The 18765-nt window shown below is 39.8% G+C and overlaps 1 protein-coding gene across 1 annotated transcript in view; it reads right to left on the bottom strand.

The window, feature by feature from the left end:
- NUFIP1 (nuclear FMR1 interacting protein 1) overlaps positions 1 to 18671 on the bottom strand; it is a 31468-nt gene extending 12797 nt beyond the window's left edge. The window contains exons 1-7 of the mRNA XM_033103869.1: positions 18267 to 18671; positions 15906 to 15988; positions 14647 to 14745; positions 13666 to 13728; positions 12924 to 13000; positions 6300 to 6392; positions 66 to 259 (exon numbers count right to left, since the gene is read on the bottom strand). Of these exons, the coding sequence (XP_032959760.1) occupies positions 66 to 259; positions 6300 to 6392; positions 12924 to 13000; positions 13666 to 13728; positions 14647 to 14745; positions 15906 to 15988; positions 18267 to 18654 (997 nt within the window). The 5' untranslated portion in view covers positions 18655 to 18671. The remainder of the gene's footprint in view (positions 1 to 65; positions 260 to 6299; positions 6393 to 12923; positions 13001 to 13665; positions 13729 to 14646; positions 14746 to 15905; positions 15989 to 18266) is intronic.
- Positions 18672 to 18765: the final 94 nt, after the last annotated feature.

Genomic DNA, 18765 nt, shown 5'->3' with positions numbered 1-18765 from the left:
CACAAACAAAGCTGTGAAGAAGCAAATTCAGCATCACTGTCTATACTGCTTTCCTGTTTACTCACCAGAATCCGTGTTCACCAAAACACCCAGAGGGTCTGCATTGGCTGCAGGGGGACCTTCAGGTTTCAAGTCACACAAGCCATTGCGTGATGCAATGTCCTCCCTCTGTCCAGCACGGTCATTTTTCCATTTGTGATGTCTGCCAGGACTTCTGATCCTTGCCATCTGTGAATGTCTGGACATCCCTTTCATCTTGCTAGAGTCAAAAAAAAAGAAAAAAGAAAGAAAAGGCAACTCTTAATCTAAAAGGCACTCATCTTTCAAGAAAAATCTGAAAAAGACTACTGAATGCATAAGAAACGTAGCTGTCAATTACTTGTAGCCTAGTACATTAAAAAGACCAGAATAAAATAAATGCAATGGCTTCCAAAGACAGAGAACTCTACGGAAGAACTTTAAAATAACATAGCACAATATACCATATTTTATCGATTCCAAGGAGGAATACATTTCCTCTCATATTTTAACCCCTCTGAACCTGGGCTATGCTGTATAATCAACAGCAGGGGGATTTAACTGGCAGCATTCTTTCATTCCTATTGCACAGAAGTGTTTCTTAGACTTTATAGAGTACATTAACTCTTGTCTACTTATTTTTAAGGAGACTTAAAGTTTCTGAAGCATTTACAAACATGCTGCCTTGCTTGATCTTCAAGACAACTCTTTGAAATTGATTAGACAGGTGCTATTCACTTTAAGGAGATAAACTTAAAGATACAGACTAGGCACAATTTCACAGCGAGCTCAAACCAAGTGCCCGCTCAACCACCACAATTACTCCTCTTGGAAGAAAAACAAATACTTATGTGAGCACATTCTAATGTACACTATGTGTAGAAAAAAAGGCCATTAAGAAAAGGTTTATTGTATACATTCTCAGTAGACAATACAAGGTATCCTTTGGTGAGGCTGAGTTTTCACAAAGATACACGTTATTTATCCTAATTTGTCATTTATTGGGTAAAATTCATTTTTCATTAGTCCTGGAGGCTGCAGTTAGGAGTATAGAAGTTAGAAATCTGGGCTCAAATGCCAATCTTGCCACTTAGTAGTTGTGCCTTTTGGACAATACTAATATCCCTGAGTTAACTCCCTCATCTGTAGAATGGGAATCACAGAGAGAGAGACTATAAAGTGCTTTGCATCTAGAACAAGGTAACACATTGGGCCCTGAATAAATGATAGTTATTATCATACCATTTTCTAAATAATTTGCTAAACCAACATATTCAGTTAACATCTCTGCAAAACAGAGGTTCCCTTTAGAGTCACCATAATCTTTACAGAGCCTCATTCCAAAATATCACATACTCCAAATTTTGCAGAAAACCATGGACCAACTTCCAGTGTCCACCCAGAGATGCTGGGCTGATACCTCGATAAAGGTAAAACACACAGAGTTTCTGGCTGTGGCCCAATCACCACGAGGACAATGAAGAGACGCCACTTTCCCTAGCGCCTACTCACACGCTCTCCCTGAGTCCACTCAGATATGCCGCCTGCATCTGAGCACAGCTGGCTTCCAAATGATTATCATTAAGGTACTCACTAATGAATAATGAGTTAGGCTAATCCGTAAATGCTGAGATCAATCGTTGAAAACGTGGTATAATTAGTATGTATTTAAATCCCACCCCACCTTTGAGGGAGTAGTTCTGTTACACCACTGTTTGATAATCACTTAAAAGTAAAGTTTACTTAATCAACACTTAAAAATAGTTACACAGAGTATAATGTAAATAAAAATGCAGATGCACTTGAAGTGAAGAGATTAGGAATGTCATAACTAAAAAGCTAATAGAGAAGAAAACAGAATATTAAATTATTTAATTAATCCAAAAGGCTGCAAGAAAGAAACTTAAAAAAAAAAAAAAAGACAACAGTAGACTGAAACCAACTATATTAGTGATAACATTAAATGTAAATAAACTAAACCCTAGCTAAAAAACAAAGACTTTCGGCCTGGATTATAAAAAAAATAAGATCAAACTATGTATTCTATAAAGACACTTTTAAATATACAGACACAAACGTTTAAAAGGAAAAGGTTGAAAACGTTACCCTTCCCCCACTGCACCACACCACCTTTGTCGTAAGTCAGGTGACTGTTTATCAGTAGATGTGTCTGTGGTACTGCCAACACTACAATCGCCATCACTCTAACTTTCTTAGCTGTTCTAGAACCTTTGCATTTTCATATTTAAAGCTTTTCAATTTTAAAGCTTATCAGTACCACCTCCTCTACCATCCTACAACAACAAAAAACCCTCCTCAAAAAAATAATCCAGGGGCCGGCCCGCTGGCTCAGGCGGTTAGAGTTCCATGCTCCTAACTCCAAAGGCTCCCGGTTCAATTCCCACATGGGCCAGTGGGCTTTCAACCACAAGGTTGCCAGTTCAATTCCTCGAGTCCCGCAAGGGATGGTGGGCAGCACCCCCTGCAACTAAGACTGAACACGGCACCTTGAGCTGAGCTGCCGCTGAGCTCCCGCTGAGCTCCCGGATGGCTCAGTTGGTTGGAGCGTGTCCTCTCAACTACAAGGTTGCCGGTTCAACTCCCACAAGGGATGGTGGGCTGTGCCCCCTGCAACTAGCAATGGCATCTGGACCAGGAGCTGAGCTGCGCCCTCCACAACTAGGACTGAAAGGACAACAACTTGAAGCTGAATGGCACCCTCCACAACTAAGATTGAAAGGACAACAACTTGACTTGGAAAAACGTCCTGGAAGTACACACTGTTCCCCAATAAAGTCCTGTTCCCCTTCCCCAATAAAATCTTAAAAAAAAAAAAAAAAATCCAGCTTGGTAGGATTTTGATTGGGATCAACAAAGCACAAGAAACATGAAGAAAATAATATCAAGGCACATCATAATCGAATGGTTCAAAATCAGTGTTGAGAAAAATCTTAAAAGCAGCCAGAGAAAAAAGGCATTTTATATAGAGGAACATTATAATGATGACTTTTCTCACAGGAAATAATACAAATGAGAAGACAATGAAACAACATCTTTAAGTTACTATAAATTTTTTAAAATGTTAACCTAGAATTGCATATCCAGCAAAAATAACTTTCAAAAAGGCAGGCAAAATAAATCTTTTCAGATGTACAAAGCTTAAAGAAGTCATCTCCAGCACACCTTCACCAAACAAAATTTTAAAGGAAATTTTTTAAGCAAAAGGAAAACAGTATCAGATGGCAACATGGATTTATTTTACACTAAAGAGTGAAGACTACCGGAGATGATAATTATACAGGCATCCCAGCCATCAGCCAGGCTAGATCAGCCCCAGCTGTGACTGAGCCTCATCAAGATCAGATGTGTCTAACTGAACTCTCAGCTAGTCCCAGATGTTTGAGTCACTGACCATTGTATTAAACAAAAGGGACACCTATTAATAGAGTAAAATGACAAGTCACAAATTGTGAGACGACATCTGCAATACACACGTTACTCAAGAAAGGATTGTATCTAAGTAAATAACTACTACAAATCAAGAAAAGCAACCCAGTTTAAAACAGATTAAGAACTTGAACTAGCACATGACGAGAGAATGTCAAAATGGCCAACAAGCATATAAAGTGTTCAACATCAGTCCTGAGGGAAATGATATGACATGAGGAAAAGGTCTCACAATACCAAGCGTTGACCAGGACAGAGAGCAATCAGATGCAGTCAGTTGGAGTGTAAATTGCTCCAACCATTTTGGAAAACTGTTTGCCGTATCTATTAAAGCTAAGCATGGATGGCCTATGACCTAGTGCACATATACATACACATGGCCAATGAAAAAGTATACTTATGTCCACAACAAAAGCGTAAACAAATGTTCACAGCAGCTGTCTTCAAACAACCCAAACTGGAAACAACCCAATGTCCAACAGTGAGAAGATATATATGCTCACAATTGAGGTTTATACAGCTATAAGAATGAACAATTTACAGCTACACACAATATAAATGAATCTCACAAAATAATTCTGAGCCATAGAAATCACACACCAAATACAGAGTGTACGATTCCACTTACATTAACGTCCCAAGATTAGGTCAAATAAATCTGTGATAATAGAAATCAGAGAAGAGGTCACCTTTGTGGGGAGGCACTGAACTGGGGGGTCTTAGGAGAACTTTGTGAGGTGAAGACCTCCAGTAAACAGTCACACGCTGCATACGACAGACGACTGCATATACGACAGGGGTCCTGTAGATTTAATGGAGCTGAAAAATGCCTGTCACCCAGTGACATCGGAGACATCTAACAGCACAGCGGAACACACTACCCACGTGTCTGTGACGACGCTGTGTAAACAAGCCTTCTGCACTGCCCGTCGCCTAAGCATCACGCACGCGATTATATACAGTATGTAATACTTGAGGATAAAAATGACAATGAGACAGGCTTATGTGTTTACTACACCGTATTTTTGTTATTTTAGAATGTATTTTCTACTTACAAAAAAAGTTTGCTTTAAGACAATATGCTGTGTTATGCTAGCAGGCAGCCTCAGACACACCGTGTTTACTGCTTCCCTTGACTGTTCATTTTCTCCTGTGCTTGATTGAGTCTCTGCTGTTTTATAAATTTAGTGTGGAATGTGTGGAAAGTCTCCAGAGGGGGACAGTCACGTCCTAGGCTGTCACATCCACTCCCCACTCACTCACGGACACCCAGAGCAATGTCCAGTCAGTCCTGCCAGCTCTTCATGGCGGGTCTTATCTACACTGCATCTTATCTCTTATACCGTATTTTTACTATGCCTTTTCCTTTCTATGGCCCGTATTTAGATACAATACAGAAATACCATTGAGCTACAGCTGCCTCCAGTATGCAGCAGTGACATGCTGTACAGGTGTGTAGCTGTACCATACAGCCTACGGGTGTATGTAGCAGGCTGCGTGTACCATCGAGGTGTGTACGTACACTCTATCATGTTTGCACAGCGACGGAATCGCCTAACGATGTTTCTCAGAACATATCCCATCATGAAACAGCACGACTGTGTTATCAATCTGTGTGGAGCTTACATGGGCGTTTGGGTGGATAGGTGTGCGTGTGTGTGTGTGTGCATAAATTCACTGACTTGTACATTTATAGTTGTATATTTTCCTTGTATTAACGATACACTTCAATAAAAAATAAAATGAAAAAATTCTGAAAAATATTCTATGAAGGTGAGGGGTAGTGAAAATAAGGAGTCCCCTACATTGCTGGTGGGAGAGAAAACTAGAGCAGCCTCTATGATACAGATTTGGCAGTTAGCTGTCAATATTACAAACACACTTATACCCGCTGACTCAGCAATCCGTTTCTAGAAATCCATCCACAGAAATACATGAACATGTGTAAAATGCATGTACAGCACCGTAATGGCAACTTTTTACTAGTAAAAGATTGGTAATAATTTAAATGTCTATCCATAGGGAATTGGTTTAAAAAAAGAGACCGCGTGGGACATCCTTAAGTTTCCCGCACATCCTAAATGAGGAGACTTGTTATGTATTAATATGGGACAATGTCCAAGTAAAGTATTTGGCTAAAAAAAAACAAAGTGTAGAATAATATCAAGAAAAGAAAAAAAAAAGACTATTATCTATATGCTGTATATATACATCTGGACTACCTCTGCAAAGATAAAATGGCTTGCCTTGGGGAAGAAGAACTGTTTAGCTGGGAGACAAAACAGAAAAGACTTGGTCATTACAAATCTCTTTGAAAAACATACAAATATAGGACATTGCTTATTTTAAAATACAATTAAAATAATTTTTTTGAGCCGGCCCGGTGGCTCAGGCAGTTGGAGCTCTGTGCTCCTAACACTGAAGGCTGCCAATTCGATTCCCACACAGGCCAGTGGGCTCTCAACCACAAGGTTGCCGGTTGGACTCCTCGACTCCCACAAGGGATGGTGGGCTGCGCCCCCTGCAACTAACAACGGCAACTGGACCCGGAGCTGAGCTGCGCCTTCCACAACTAAGACTGAAAGGACAACAATTTGACGTGGAAAAAGTCCTGGAAGTACATACTGTTCCCCAATAAAGTCGTGTTCCTCTGCCCCAATAAAAAGAAAAAAAGAAAGAAAAAATAATTTTTTAAGTAAAAGAGTTACAAAAGCAAAGATTTCGAAATTAAGAGTGTAGAGATTTTAAGATTTTGGTGTATGCTCTTTTTATTATTTATAAGTATACTTGTTTAAAATAAGCAGTGAGAATGCAAACAATTTTAAGGAATTTACCCATACTGTGTCGTCGTCAATACAGCTCCTCTCTTTTCCTTTTCTTCCTTTAACTTTTTCTTCCTTTCAATATTGGCCAGAGTTGGGTAGTTTCTACAAAACAAAGTCAAAACATTATAAAAGGGTTTTTAGAATACAACTTGAATTACACAATCAAGCAATTGCTGCATTTAGCAATTTTTGTTTAATGAACGATTAGTACCGGAAATCATTATAATTTATACAAACCTTTATACAAAATTTATAAAATCTTTCATTCCTTCTAGACCACCTACTAGCCCACAAACTTTGCTATCAGTCTATGAGTAAATAAGGAGCTTTACACCAGAATTTAAATCAAAAGTATTATATACTGTGCTCAAACTGATCTCAATCATCTATTTGGTGTGTGCCCATAAATACTGTAAGAAAAAAATGTAAGTCTATGCAATCACTTATGCAAATAGGTACTAGGTACATCCAAAGTTACCAAGATGAAGAAGAGACAGTTCTCAGAAAAGATAGTCTACCAGGAAGGGTAAGAAAAGCACATAAACAGCTTTGACAAAGGGCAAAATATAGTAAGTACCCCAAAGAATGTAAAGATTGGAGGGTGGGAAGGGAAGATCATACCGAACTGGAGAAATTCAGAAAGAAACATGAGAGAGACTGGTCATAAGTGGTGGGAATAGGCAGGAATCAGAAGGAAAAGCGTCAGTGCTCGAAGTACAGCAAACAATGCGACAAACCATGGCCTCAGAAAGTGTTGAGCGATCCAGGGAATGGCAAGTGCTTCCGTTTGTATGAAACACAGTTACAGGCAATGCACCAGAAAGGGAAGCAGAGGCCAAGATGTACCCTGAAGGGAAGGCTACGAAGTTTATATTAATTCAGCTGAGATGGGGAGCCACTGCAAGTTACCACCAGGGAGAGATATGTCGGATTACGATGAAATCCGACAGCAGTGTGCAAGATGAATTGCTCTGACAAGGCTTTCTTTGTTCCTTGGCACAGTTGTATGGAGATGCAGGCACCAAAGTCTGGTGGTGAGAACAGATCTTAGAAGGAGAAAAAGCACAGAAGGAGGGGAACATAGACAGCTACCACTCATCTGGGCTGCTCATCGGAGTAAATTCTGAGAAACATCAACAAATCGTGTTCTGCCATTGTTTCTACCTCCTTCTTTTTTTTAAATCTGCATCACTGACTTGAATAGCACAGACAATATGAAGCCTATTGGTTGGCCACACTGGAAGAGAAGAATGGAAATGACATTGAGTAAGTGGTGAAGTAATAAGAAAAACGGCAATGAATTTCAATGAGGACATTGAAAAGCAATCTAACCAGCCAAGAAAAATAAACTCCATAAATAAAAGATGATGAATACACAAGCTATAAATAAACATTAAAAGGAAAAGATCAAGGTCATGAGGAGATAAAAATCTGACAGCCAGTCAGCACCACATGACTACACTTTTGGAAAGCAAACATAATCTAAGGTTATATGAAATGGACTCTGGCCCACGTTCAAGTGTGAAACCTTCCTCTCACGATACTCAAAGTGGTCAGAAAACTCTCAGGGCACTGTGTCCAGTTTCGTATTTCTAAACTGAAAAGGAGTGCTGAGGAAAAATAAAACTTGGAAGGCATTCAGAAGAGACTCAAAGATGATTAACAGGATGAAAAATAAAACCTCTGACGAAAGATGAAAGGAACTGGAACTATTTGCAGCCCTTAGAAGAGAAGCGACAATAAACGATCTCACAGAGAGGATGGTAGCCAGCTCTTCTCAGTCTGAAGACAGACTATGCAGAAGCAGAAATGATGAGAAAAAAGGCGCTGACTTTCACAGGCCCCACAGCGTCTAGGCATGTCACGCACAGCCACTCAACACCCTTCGCATCTCTGATTCGCTCATTCTTACTACTTGTGTTTCTGCAACGTTTTTCTCCTGCGTATTACAGGCCCTTATGATGTGGGCCATGTGCTAAACAAGATTTGGTACCAGGGTGCCTCATGCACGCAAGCAGATGCTACGTAAGTGCTTCTCAATGGTAAAGAACGGAAACGTGTGTTACAGCAAGTGGATTTTAGGTGACGTGTAAAAGAATTCCTTAAAAGAGACATCAAGAAAGTTGAGGAAACTCCTTTGGTGGAAGTCTTAAAACAACTCACTTTCTCTTTCTGGCAGATTAAAGTATCACTTTCCTAAAGGTAAGGGATCTTTCAATATCCCTTGCAAAGCTGTAAGATTCTACTTTGCTCAAATTAATAAAACCTCTCCCCAAATTTATACCATTCTTATTTACACAGAACCTAAAGAATAAAAACTAAGGAAAACAAGGGTATTAGAAAGCAAATTATCACAAAACAGGGATGCCAGAAATACAAGACCAAGTTACACACACAACATGCAGAAAACCACTCCAGCAATTTATAATGAGATACTGGAATAAGGAAAAATCTGGAGCTTTGATAAAGGACACAGGTCGAGTTCCTAAAGGACACTGGAAAGAACAAATCCAAAGATGCTGGAAAAAATCACCCCTGTCTTACACTGCACAATTACATACAGATAAACCTTAGCCCAAGCATCTCCTGTTAGAGAATGGATGTTACGAGGTGAAAAAGACTGGGACGAGTGCTATGCTCATGGTGGCTTTCTCTATTTTTATCTGCTAAAACCCCCTTCTCCCTGTGCTTCCATCTTTCCCCAATACCCCGAGCAGCACTGGCCTTGAAACCATACTCCCCTTTCCTTCTCTCTCTCCCCTCTTCCATTTCGTCCCCCTCCTCTTTTCATTCCCCTTGCCTATGCCTAGCCTCCAGTGACAACCCTTAAGCACTAGAGTCAATAAATGGGCAAAACCATGCCAACCATGATCTTAGCACACAACATCCTGGATACTTTATACTCTAACTCTTGCCCTAATCCCCAAATCACCACCCACTTACTGACTTCTCCCCTAAGCCTGTTCTCCATAAAAACAGTCCCTCTACTCTCACTGAACCACACCTGCTTCAACGTAAGCCACACTGCTGTATTTTTATTTCAAAGTCTCCCGGAACTTCAAAAGGATGGAGCATTCTTTAGGAGCAGACCCCCTCTGTTGGAATTCTGAAAGAACTGGGGACACAATTTCAAAGGATTTCCGTGGAGCCACAGGAACTGCTGAAATAAACACCACGGAACTGCTCCACCTGCTGGGCTCCCATTGGCTGGAAAACACGTCTCAAGGTTTCTAAAATTGAGGTTTTATACAGCATTTGTACCTCATAGGTCAAGAATTAAAAATCTTTTCCTTTTTTTTTTTGGTGGGTTTTTCTTTTTTGCAGGTTATTAGTGGAAAGCCTTAAAGTTTTAAAATAAAAACAGTGGGCACCTTCGAGTTTGGCTAATCTGAAAAATATAAAGATGAAGGAATAAAGGCAAAAATGTACTTTCTTTAAAGAAGCAACACACCAAGCAAAACTTTAGCATTTTCTTCCAGCTCTAAAATTCTTACTCCATGAAAAATCCTTTACAAGATTTTCTAACGTACCAATCCCAAAGTCTATCTTTCCTGCATGTCAAAAAATACAGTGGCTTCCTCAGAAAAAAATGTAGCTTTCACAAGAAAGATAAAATTCAAGACAATTCTGCCATGAAGATGTGAAATTTATTCTTTTTAGGAGTTTAAACAACATTGTTAAAAAATTGAGAACAGAAATTTACAAAGTCAATGTATCTTCATAATAGGTTTTTAAAAACCTGTTAGTGGCAAGAATGTGAGTGTATTTTTGAGAAATCTACCAAATATACCAAAAGAAATGTTTATTAATACTTTTTATTAATAAAGGACACTTAGAGAAATGTCTGAATATGTTAAAGAGTGAGAACTAGAGAAACAAGATATGGAAAAATGTCAGATGGATTCAGCGAGCACCAAAGATAATTTCAGAACATCACAGCTACAAAACAACTTCATGCAAAATTGTCATCCTCGCTCCCTTGAAGCATTTCATAATCTCACCACTCTGTAACCTCACTTACACACGCCATACATTTTGCCCCATCTTCTTCCAAGGTACTCTGTCCACTGTCACAATCATACCTTCAGTCTACATTCTAGAACCTGCAGCTAGACTCTCTCCCCTCTGCCCCCACCTATCCCACACAAAAAGAATCACCAACAAGCATATTAAACACTTGGTCCTCTTTGTAATCCTTTGTTCAGAAGGCTAGAGCTGCTTCTAAATACCACTTAGAGTGTTGAACTTAGGCTGTCAGTAAAGGTGGCCAAACAACCTACTTCTAGCCAATGAGAACTATATGGCAGTCTCCGGGTTGGAGCTAAAGCAAAGCTATTGTTTCCCTCATGAGAAGGGGCAAACTTGGCTATGTGTGCCTTTTGCGCTTTTCTCTTCTTCCTGTCTAGAATGTGGGCTTAATATTAGGATATGCAGGAACCTTCCCGTGGACACGTCGGTGAAAACCACCTGCTATGGAGTGACAGGCAAGAGCCTGTGCCGGATGGTTCTGCTGAGCAGCAGGAATAGCCCGGACTTCTCCTACTTGGGAAAAATCCACCCCTCCATGCCAAGCCGCGGCAGTGAGGTTGCTCTTCCATTTCCTGGAGCACAATCTTAACGGATGCGAGCACCACTGTATTCTAGCCGTCCTCTTTAACCTGAATGCTTTCCATGCCCAACTGGGCACATCTTGATTTAAACACTCACCTCCTAAAAGGTTTGGCAGTTTCTTAGAAACTAGGTAAACATATGCTTGTCACATGACCAACCAATACTACTCCCAGGTATTTACCCAAGTCAAATGGAAACCCAAGTTCCAAGCAAAGCCTGTGTATCAATGTTAACGAAGGCTTTATTCGTAATCACCAAATACTGGAAATATCCCAAAGGTCTCTCAAGTTGGAAATGGATAATAAACAAGCTGTGGGACATCCTTGCAACAGACCAGAATAAAAGCAACAGAAAGGAGCAAACTACTGCTCCATGAGACAACATGAATGAAGCTCAAATACACTGTGCTAAGTGAAAAGGTCAGACTCAAAAGCTACAGACCGTATGACTCCACTTATATGATGCTCTGCAAAGGTATGAATACAGGAACAGAAAACAGATCAGTGGCTGCCGGGGACTGAAGGCGGGGGGAGAAGCTGACCACTGAGGGCATGAGGGAAAGTTGGGCGGGAGGGTGCTAGAGCACTGTTCTATATCTTGACGGTGGTGGTGACTACACTACTATTAGGTTGGTGCAAAAGTAATTGCGGTTTTTGCAATTGTTTTTAAACTTTTAAACCACAATTGCTTTTGCTCCAACCTAATATATACATTTGTCAGAACTGTGCATTAAAAGGGGTGAATTTCACCATATGCATAACATGCCCTAAAATGAATAGAAAGGAGTGTGCAGGCACTACGCCTCTTACAAGAAGTCTTGCAAAAGAAACTGATGGCCCTGCCTTGCAAAGATCCCAAGTGCCCGACCAGACATTGTTATCCCTAATGGGTAAACTGACTGCTTCAGTTGCCTGTGGTCTCGTGGCCACATCACATATATTTATCCTACATTTCATATTACAGTGAGAGTCTTAAAAGCAAGAGTCTACTCCCATGTGTTTTCAGTGACCTCCAGCACATATAGTAAAATCTTTGCCTTTTCAAATACTGAATGTTTACCTGTAATTTTCAAGCTAAACTATTGTCAAGAAGTTACTTAAAGATACCATATCATGTGCATTAACATAAATTCAAAAGTTGCTGAGATTTCTTACTAACATTAGAAACTCAAACTAATCTTCTACCAGGGACTTCAGATAAACACATGCTAAGCTAGTTGGTATCTTCAAATTCCTAAGACTCTAGCCAGTGGAATTTTTTCCTTTAAAGCACACATTGCACAAAACCGCAAGTGGGCAGAGCTCATATTCATATGGGGAAAGCTACTTTAGAAAACATTGCATTCAATACAATCAACTGGGCTTGTTTCAGTGATTTCTGTCCAATGTAGTGAGAAGTTCAAACTCAAATCCACAGCAGTTTAAGTAGTTATTAGTTACATTACTAATTTACAACCACAATTATTAATCAGATAAACACATTTGTGCCCAATTTCTTTAAATACAAAAGTATAGTTCAAAACATGAGTCTCAGCAAGATTTCTCCAACCACTTACTTTTATGTACTAAAATACAATTACACCCATAATAAACGTATTTCCGAGCTCCATTTACATACAGCAACATTCATAAGCACCCCTTATAGCTATGGCACCATGGGGTATGAACAGCCACGTAAAAGATGGTTCTTACATTCATAAAGCCTGTGAGTTAATTTTTATAAAAGACACATATGCAAAGAAGTTCATCAACACGACCATAATAAGGGACATCTATGCTAAAGAGGCAGAGGAGATACCAGGTACCCCATTCAAAGAAGGGCAAGACATTCCTTTGGGCAGAGGAAGGAAACATCCCCGAAGTGGCAGGATTTCAGCGGAGCTAAAGCAATGGGAAGAATTTCAAAGATGGAGAAGGTACGATTTTCTAGAAGCTGCAGCTTGAGCAAAGTCATTATTTTGAAATACTCAGCCTTGCCACAAAAAAGGAAAGTTATTTCACTAGTTCTAAACTCTTTACTCACTTCCTTCTTTCTTCCCTCCATCTTGCGATCTCCTCTGGAGTGTCTAACTTGATCTTCTTCATACCAGGAGCATGCATCTAGGGGGGAAAAGCCTGCTGAACATCAGGAAGCATATTTATGATTTTGACTGAATCTCAAGTCCTACCGGGGATACTGGAGACTCTGTACCCAACAGTAAAGTTACTAGCAGAGATCATTTTAAAACTAAGTAAGCAGGTTTAATCCATCCTTATTACAACCTTTCCTATAAAGGAGCAAGAATAATTTCCTGAGTATTAGGATTAGTGCTATTAATAAGAAAAGGAGTAACAATTTTGGTTACAAAGTAAATATATCACCCATTTCTCAATTGACATTAAATACCCACAAGAATGACCTAACAACCAAAATTGAGGGAGGTAGCTAAAGAAATAATGAATACCTGAAACAATCTGAAGCAACACTGTATAGAAAAACAATCATAGAATTTGGAGTCAAGAGACTCGAGTGCAAGAATCAGTGTTGAGGCCCTGGGCAAATTGTTGTTAACTTCATCTGTTAAATAAGGCCAATATGTATCTACTTTACACGGTAGTTTGTGAGAATAAAATTGAATAGATGTAAAAATGCTTTATAAAGTACAAAGTACTGCATGAATGCTACTTCTTATTAGGCTATATAAACACAGAGCTGTGAAGATAACAGATCAATGAAAAAAAAAAAAAAGAGCATGTGTCAAAAAAAAAACCCCACAAGAACTTACATTTCTCCAATGGAACTGGACAATCTTCTCATGTGCACTAAAAGAGCAATCTACTTCAGGACACTGTAAAAGATTTAAAAAAAAAAAAAGACTATTCAATGTTTTCCATATTAAATATACCCTATTGCTACATAAACAGACATATTCTGGTCACATTATATGGTCATCCTGTGTATGTGCTGTTAGCAGTGCATAGTCATGTTACTAGCAAAACAAAGATCACTCCAAAAACAGAGTTGCATTAAAAAGAAATGACAATCTCAGTATACACCGTGTCTCCCCGAAAATAAGACCTAACTGGAAAATAAGCCCTAGCATGATTTTTCAGGATGACGTCCCCTGAACATAAGCCCTAATGTGTCTTTTGGAGCAAACCTTAATATAAGACCTGGTCTTCTTTTTGGGGAAACACGGTCGTACAGTAATACATATCAGTGACTTCACTTGAATGAATGACATCAGCAATGTTGTAAAATATTTATTCCTGGAGTTGAGAGAGATTCCTACAAAGAAAGAAAGAACCTTTTCCAAACTAAGAACTTTCTTTTTAACTTTTTTACTTCTCAAATATTCTAAATAAAAAAAACGTTTTTAAGCACTTAATAAGGTCCAGCGCATCCCTGGAGTGTGATAGGCCGGGCACATTACACAGTGCGGTCAAATGGCCAAGGGCAGCCTTGAAGAGAAGGGAACTCACAAGGTGCCCAGAGCACCTGCAGGGGAGACCAGCCCGCTGACAAAGCAGAGGCGCCCCACACACACTAACAGCTTCCAGTCCTCCCTTCTTTGCTGACATCTTACCTCTTCCTGAAGCGCTGGGCTCCCCACCCTCCAACTGCAAATCCCAGGGTCACCGTCCCAATTTGTCAGGTCATCGTACAGTTTTATGAACTATAAACTTTTAAGGAAAAGAAGCTCAGAATTTCTACCAAATCTACCCCATTTTGCTAAATAAATTTCAAAACAACCAAGAAAACCTACTTTTGTATGTTCAGACATGTGTTTCTCATACTTTTCTTGATTTTTAAAACCACGATCACAGGTATCACAAAAATAGTGAAAAACTGGTTCTTTTCTTTTCTGCAAAAAAAAATGAAGAGGCTTTAGGTTTTTGGTGAAATATCTTTAATCAGTAATAAAAATGTAACTATCCTTCTAGTAATACATATTTTGATTTTTCACATTACCCTTATATGTGGGAGCAACTCCTGAAGACATTTCTAATGAAGGGACAATTCTATTTCTTTTATTTTTAGCAAACATATTAAGAGCCAAGCACAACAAAAATTTTTAAATCTGAGTAGAGCTAACATAAACAGTGAGTAGATTGCAAAGTAGTAATCTAATTAGGATTTAGAGCATATGTCAAGACGACCTAAAAATAAATATTTAGTGTAAAAACAGCATTTCACCTCTTAGGAAAAACAACTATATATAGATATATACTATATACACATGCATACACCACAGAAGGAGAAAAAAGAATAATTTAGGTAAAGATTAATTATTTTTTATTGCCAATTTGCTAGTTTTATGCTTAAACATAAAACAAAAAGATTATTACAATGATAAACCACATAGGAAATGGTCTTCAGTTATTTAATGTTGATATAATGTTAATAAATATAGAACATAGTACACTTTTGAAATATTTTGTTAATATTAGCTACATATTTTCATGCCAAAATAAAGAATACTAATTTTATACTACAGACTTTACTCAACTTATTCTAAACTAATGACGTTATTTATACACTTTAAAAGTTGAAAGACCAGGTAGTAAACTACATCAGAATAAAGGAAGTCCATTTTAAGACTTGGTTTCTGAACATAACCAAGAGTTGTTCTGCATTTAAAAAAATACAAATGACTTTTAATTCCATCCCTCCCCTCTCAATCTTCTAGTAATATGTGTATGTTATGTATAATTTATATATTTTTTACTTCATCGAGGTTTAATAACATTTATTCATCTGTAATCATAATCCTCAATTACATTTACTCGATACTCCATTGAAATGGATTCAATGTTTTCACTTTCTATAATTTCTCCATTTATTTCTCAAAAAGATTTTGCCTGAAATATTTACTTACAGTTAAGATCCTTAAAGATCCTACTATAGCAAGGCTCCACTGCGTCAGTAATGGAGGCAAAACACTGAGAGTTATGACAGCAACACAAGACAGGAAAGAGCAATATAGGGACCAAAGTGGTCCATTTAAGAACATCTTCAAAATACCTTTTTCTTCTGTTTTCTGCTGGGAGGGCTGTTGAAGTCAGTGAACTTTGCATCATAGTTTCGTGGAAGATAAGAATGTTTAACTGAAAACAAAAAGAGATCCATAAATGTTCACAACGATACAATTATTTAAAATTTTATTTGCTGTAGCATGTCGTAAGTACTTGAGTAAGAAGAGTGGTAAACTACCTCCTCTAGGAAGAATAGCAGTTTGAACAAATTAACAAAGATTAAGACTGGTCTACCAAATGAATATTTTTCAACTTAATAACAGTGGTAAGACTAAGTGTCCACAAATGCATTAGAGTCTAAGTAATGCACAAGCTAAACCAATAAAATTCCTTGTGGTTATTTCAAACATTAGAAATGCAAACAGTAAAACCCCTGGTAATACAGGTCTTTGACCAACAATTTTAACCAGGAAAACAGAACCTTGTGAAATACATTTTCCCTCAGATTTTTTTCTTATTGCCATTACCCAACTCTGAAACCCTGACCTTTCATCTAGATTATTGGGACAGCCTCCCAAATTGTCTTCCAGCTCCCAAGTCCTTTCTTCCAACAGACCCTGCACACTGACACCACAAAAATAATCCTCCAATTGTCACAACCCTGCTGAAAATCTGCAAATGACGTCCTAGAGCCCTTCAATGAGATCCCGGTTTATGTTATCACCCTTCTCCCACACCCTCCCCCTACGCTGCTTCAGTCACACCGGAACACTGCAATCTTCAGGACTCACCTTGTACTGATACCTCTTTGTTTCCACCTAAAAAGTATCTCTGACTAAATATCTCCCAAGACACTTCTTCCAAATCCTTTTCCCAACTGTGCCACTCTCTGAAATCACAATCTATATGGCTCCATCACCAGTCACACTGTATTGTGATTTATACAGAGGGTACCAAAAAAAATGTATACACATTTTAAGAAAAGAAGAAAAACTGTATTAAAATTGTAATACAACGAATGCGCTAGCATTCATTTGATTAACGCCGTTTGCGTGAACATCATACTATACATTGCTACGCAATTCAACTTCGAAAAGTAATACATAGATAACATCTCTTAAAATGTGTATACGTTTTTTTGGCACCCCCGGTATTTATGAACCCATCTCACCTGACTTAGGACTGCCTTAGGCACACTCGTATTTCCAGCATTTGGTGCACAGTAAACACTGGTTTGTGTTCAATTTAATGTAAACTGAATCATATGCGGAGTTAGAGAATGGTTTTAAGAAAACAATCTCATGGCTTTCAATATGATCTATATGCTGATGACACCCACGTTTACAGCTCCAGCCAAATCTCCCCTGAAAGTACAAACTACTGGCCAACTGCCTATTTAACATGTCTACTTGACACATGCGTATTCCAAACTCAGTTCTTGATCTTCTGTCCAAATCTGCTCCACCCACCATCCTCCCTCCCACTTGTTTGGCAAAAAACTTGAAAATTATTCTTGTCTCCCCTTTACCTCACTCCCATCTCCAATCCTTCAGCAAATCATTTTGGTCCTACCCTACCTCCAAAATACGTCTAGAATCCAACTACTTCTCATCACCTCCTGAGCTGCACCCTGGTCCAGGGCCCTGATACCTCTCACCTGGAGAACTGCAATAACTTCCTCACTGGTCTCCCTTCCAATCAATTCCCATCAGTAGTCACGTTAACCCTTTTAAAACATAAATCAAATCATGTCACTCCCCTGCACTAGGCATGTCACAACAGGAAAAACCAAAGTGCCATCATCTACAAGGCCCTAACAGGTCTGCCCTCCTCCCCGATTTTCTCCAGTTCTAACCCGGGCTCAGTTCCCTCTAGCCACACCAGCTTCCAGTCCGATCTATAGCTCCTGCCTCAAGGCCTTTGCAGTTGCAGTTCCTTCGGCCTGTATCCCCATCTCCCAGACGTACCACCATCTGGTCTCTCCCCTCCCTGAAGTCTCTGCTCCAATGTCACCTTCCTCATGGCTGACACTGACATTTAAACCTGCACTATCTATCCTTCTTCTTCGCTTTATCTCCCTCCGTAGCACTCACTGCCGTCTCACACACACGGCTTCACCTTGTTTGTCTTCCTAAACCAGAGATTATGCTCCATACAGATAAGGATTTTCGTATGTTTCGTTCACTACTACATTCCCAGTTCCCGATACATCGTGGAATTCAACAAATAACTGCTAAACCGAATGAACAGGCGAGGGAAATTCCTGTCGGACAAATTGTGAGACATTAATGAGCAGACTCCCAGAGTGCAACGCAGAATCAGAAGTGCAAAGAGGGGGGGAAGGAGAAATGGGAGAGAGAAAAGGGGAGAAGAAGGGAAGGGGGGTGCATGGAGCGGAGTAAGAGCCTACCTGGAGTGTTGTGGGACTTCTGATGCCAAGGGACACTACCAGGAGACTGTCTCCAGTACCATGATGTCGAAGCCTGGAAATGCCAGGAAGGCTGCCCGTTGATTTGAGGCTGAGAATCCAGGCGGGACTGGGTGTCCAAGTGGGGCTGCGCCCCGGGAAGAATCTGGGCGTGCAAGCGGGTGTCCACGAGGAGCTGCGCCTCCGAGGACGGCTCTGACCCTCCCGCGGGAGGCGACGACGAAGGCGGTGGCGGCGGCGGCCACATGGCCCAGAGCATCCAATTGTCCCGCAGCGGCGCAGTGTCGCTCAGAAGCCCCACCGTGGGGGTCGGCTCGGGGGCTGAACACCAGCCCGGGGAAGTCACGAAATCACTAGCCGGCTCAGCCATGCCGCCCGCCAGGAAGGGAATCCGGCGTGCGAATGTGGAACACGATTTATGCGTCACTTCCGTTGTGGCGAATTACACGTCTCAGCCAATCACAGGCTGCAATGTCATTGG

The sequence above is a fragment of the Rhinolophus ferrumequinum genome, chromosome 4, assembly GCF_004115265.2.
Source record: "Rhinolophus ferrumequinum isolate MPI-CBG mRhiFer1 chromosome 4, mRhiFer1_v1.p, whole genome shotgun sequence".
NCBI classification, from domain to species: domain Eukaryota; kingdom Metazoa; phylum Chordata; class Mammalia; order Chiroptera; family Rhinolophidae; genus Rhinolophus; species Rhinolophus ferrumequinum.
The sequence above is the reverse complement of the archived record's forward strand: the minus strand, read 5'-3'. Positions and strand labels throughout refer to the sequence as shown.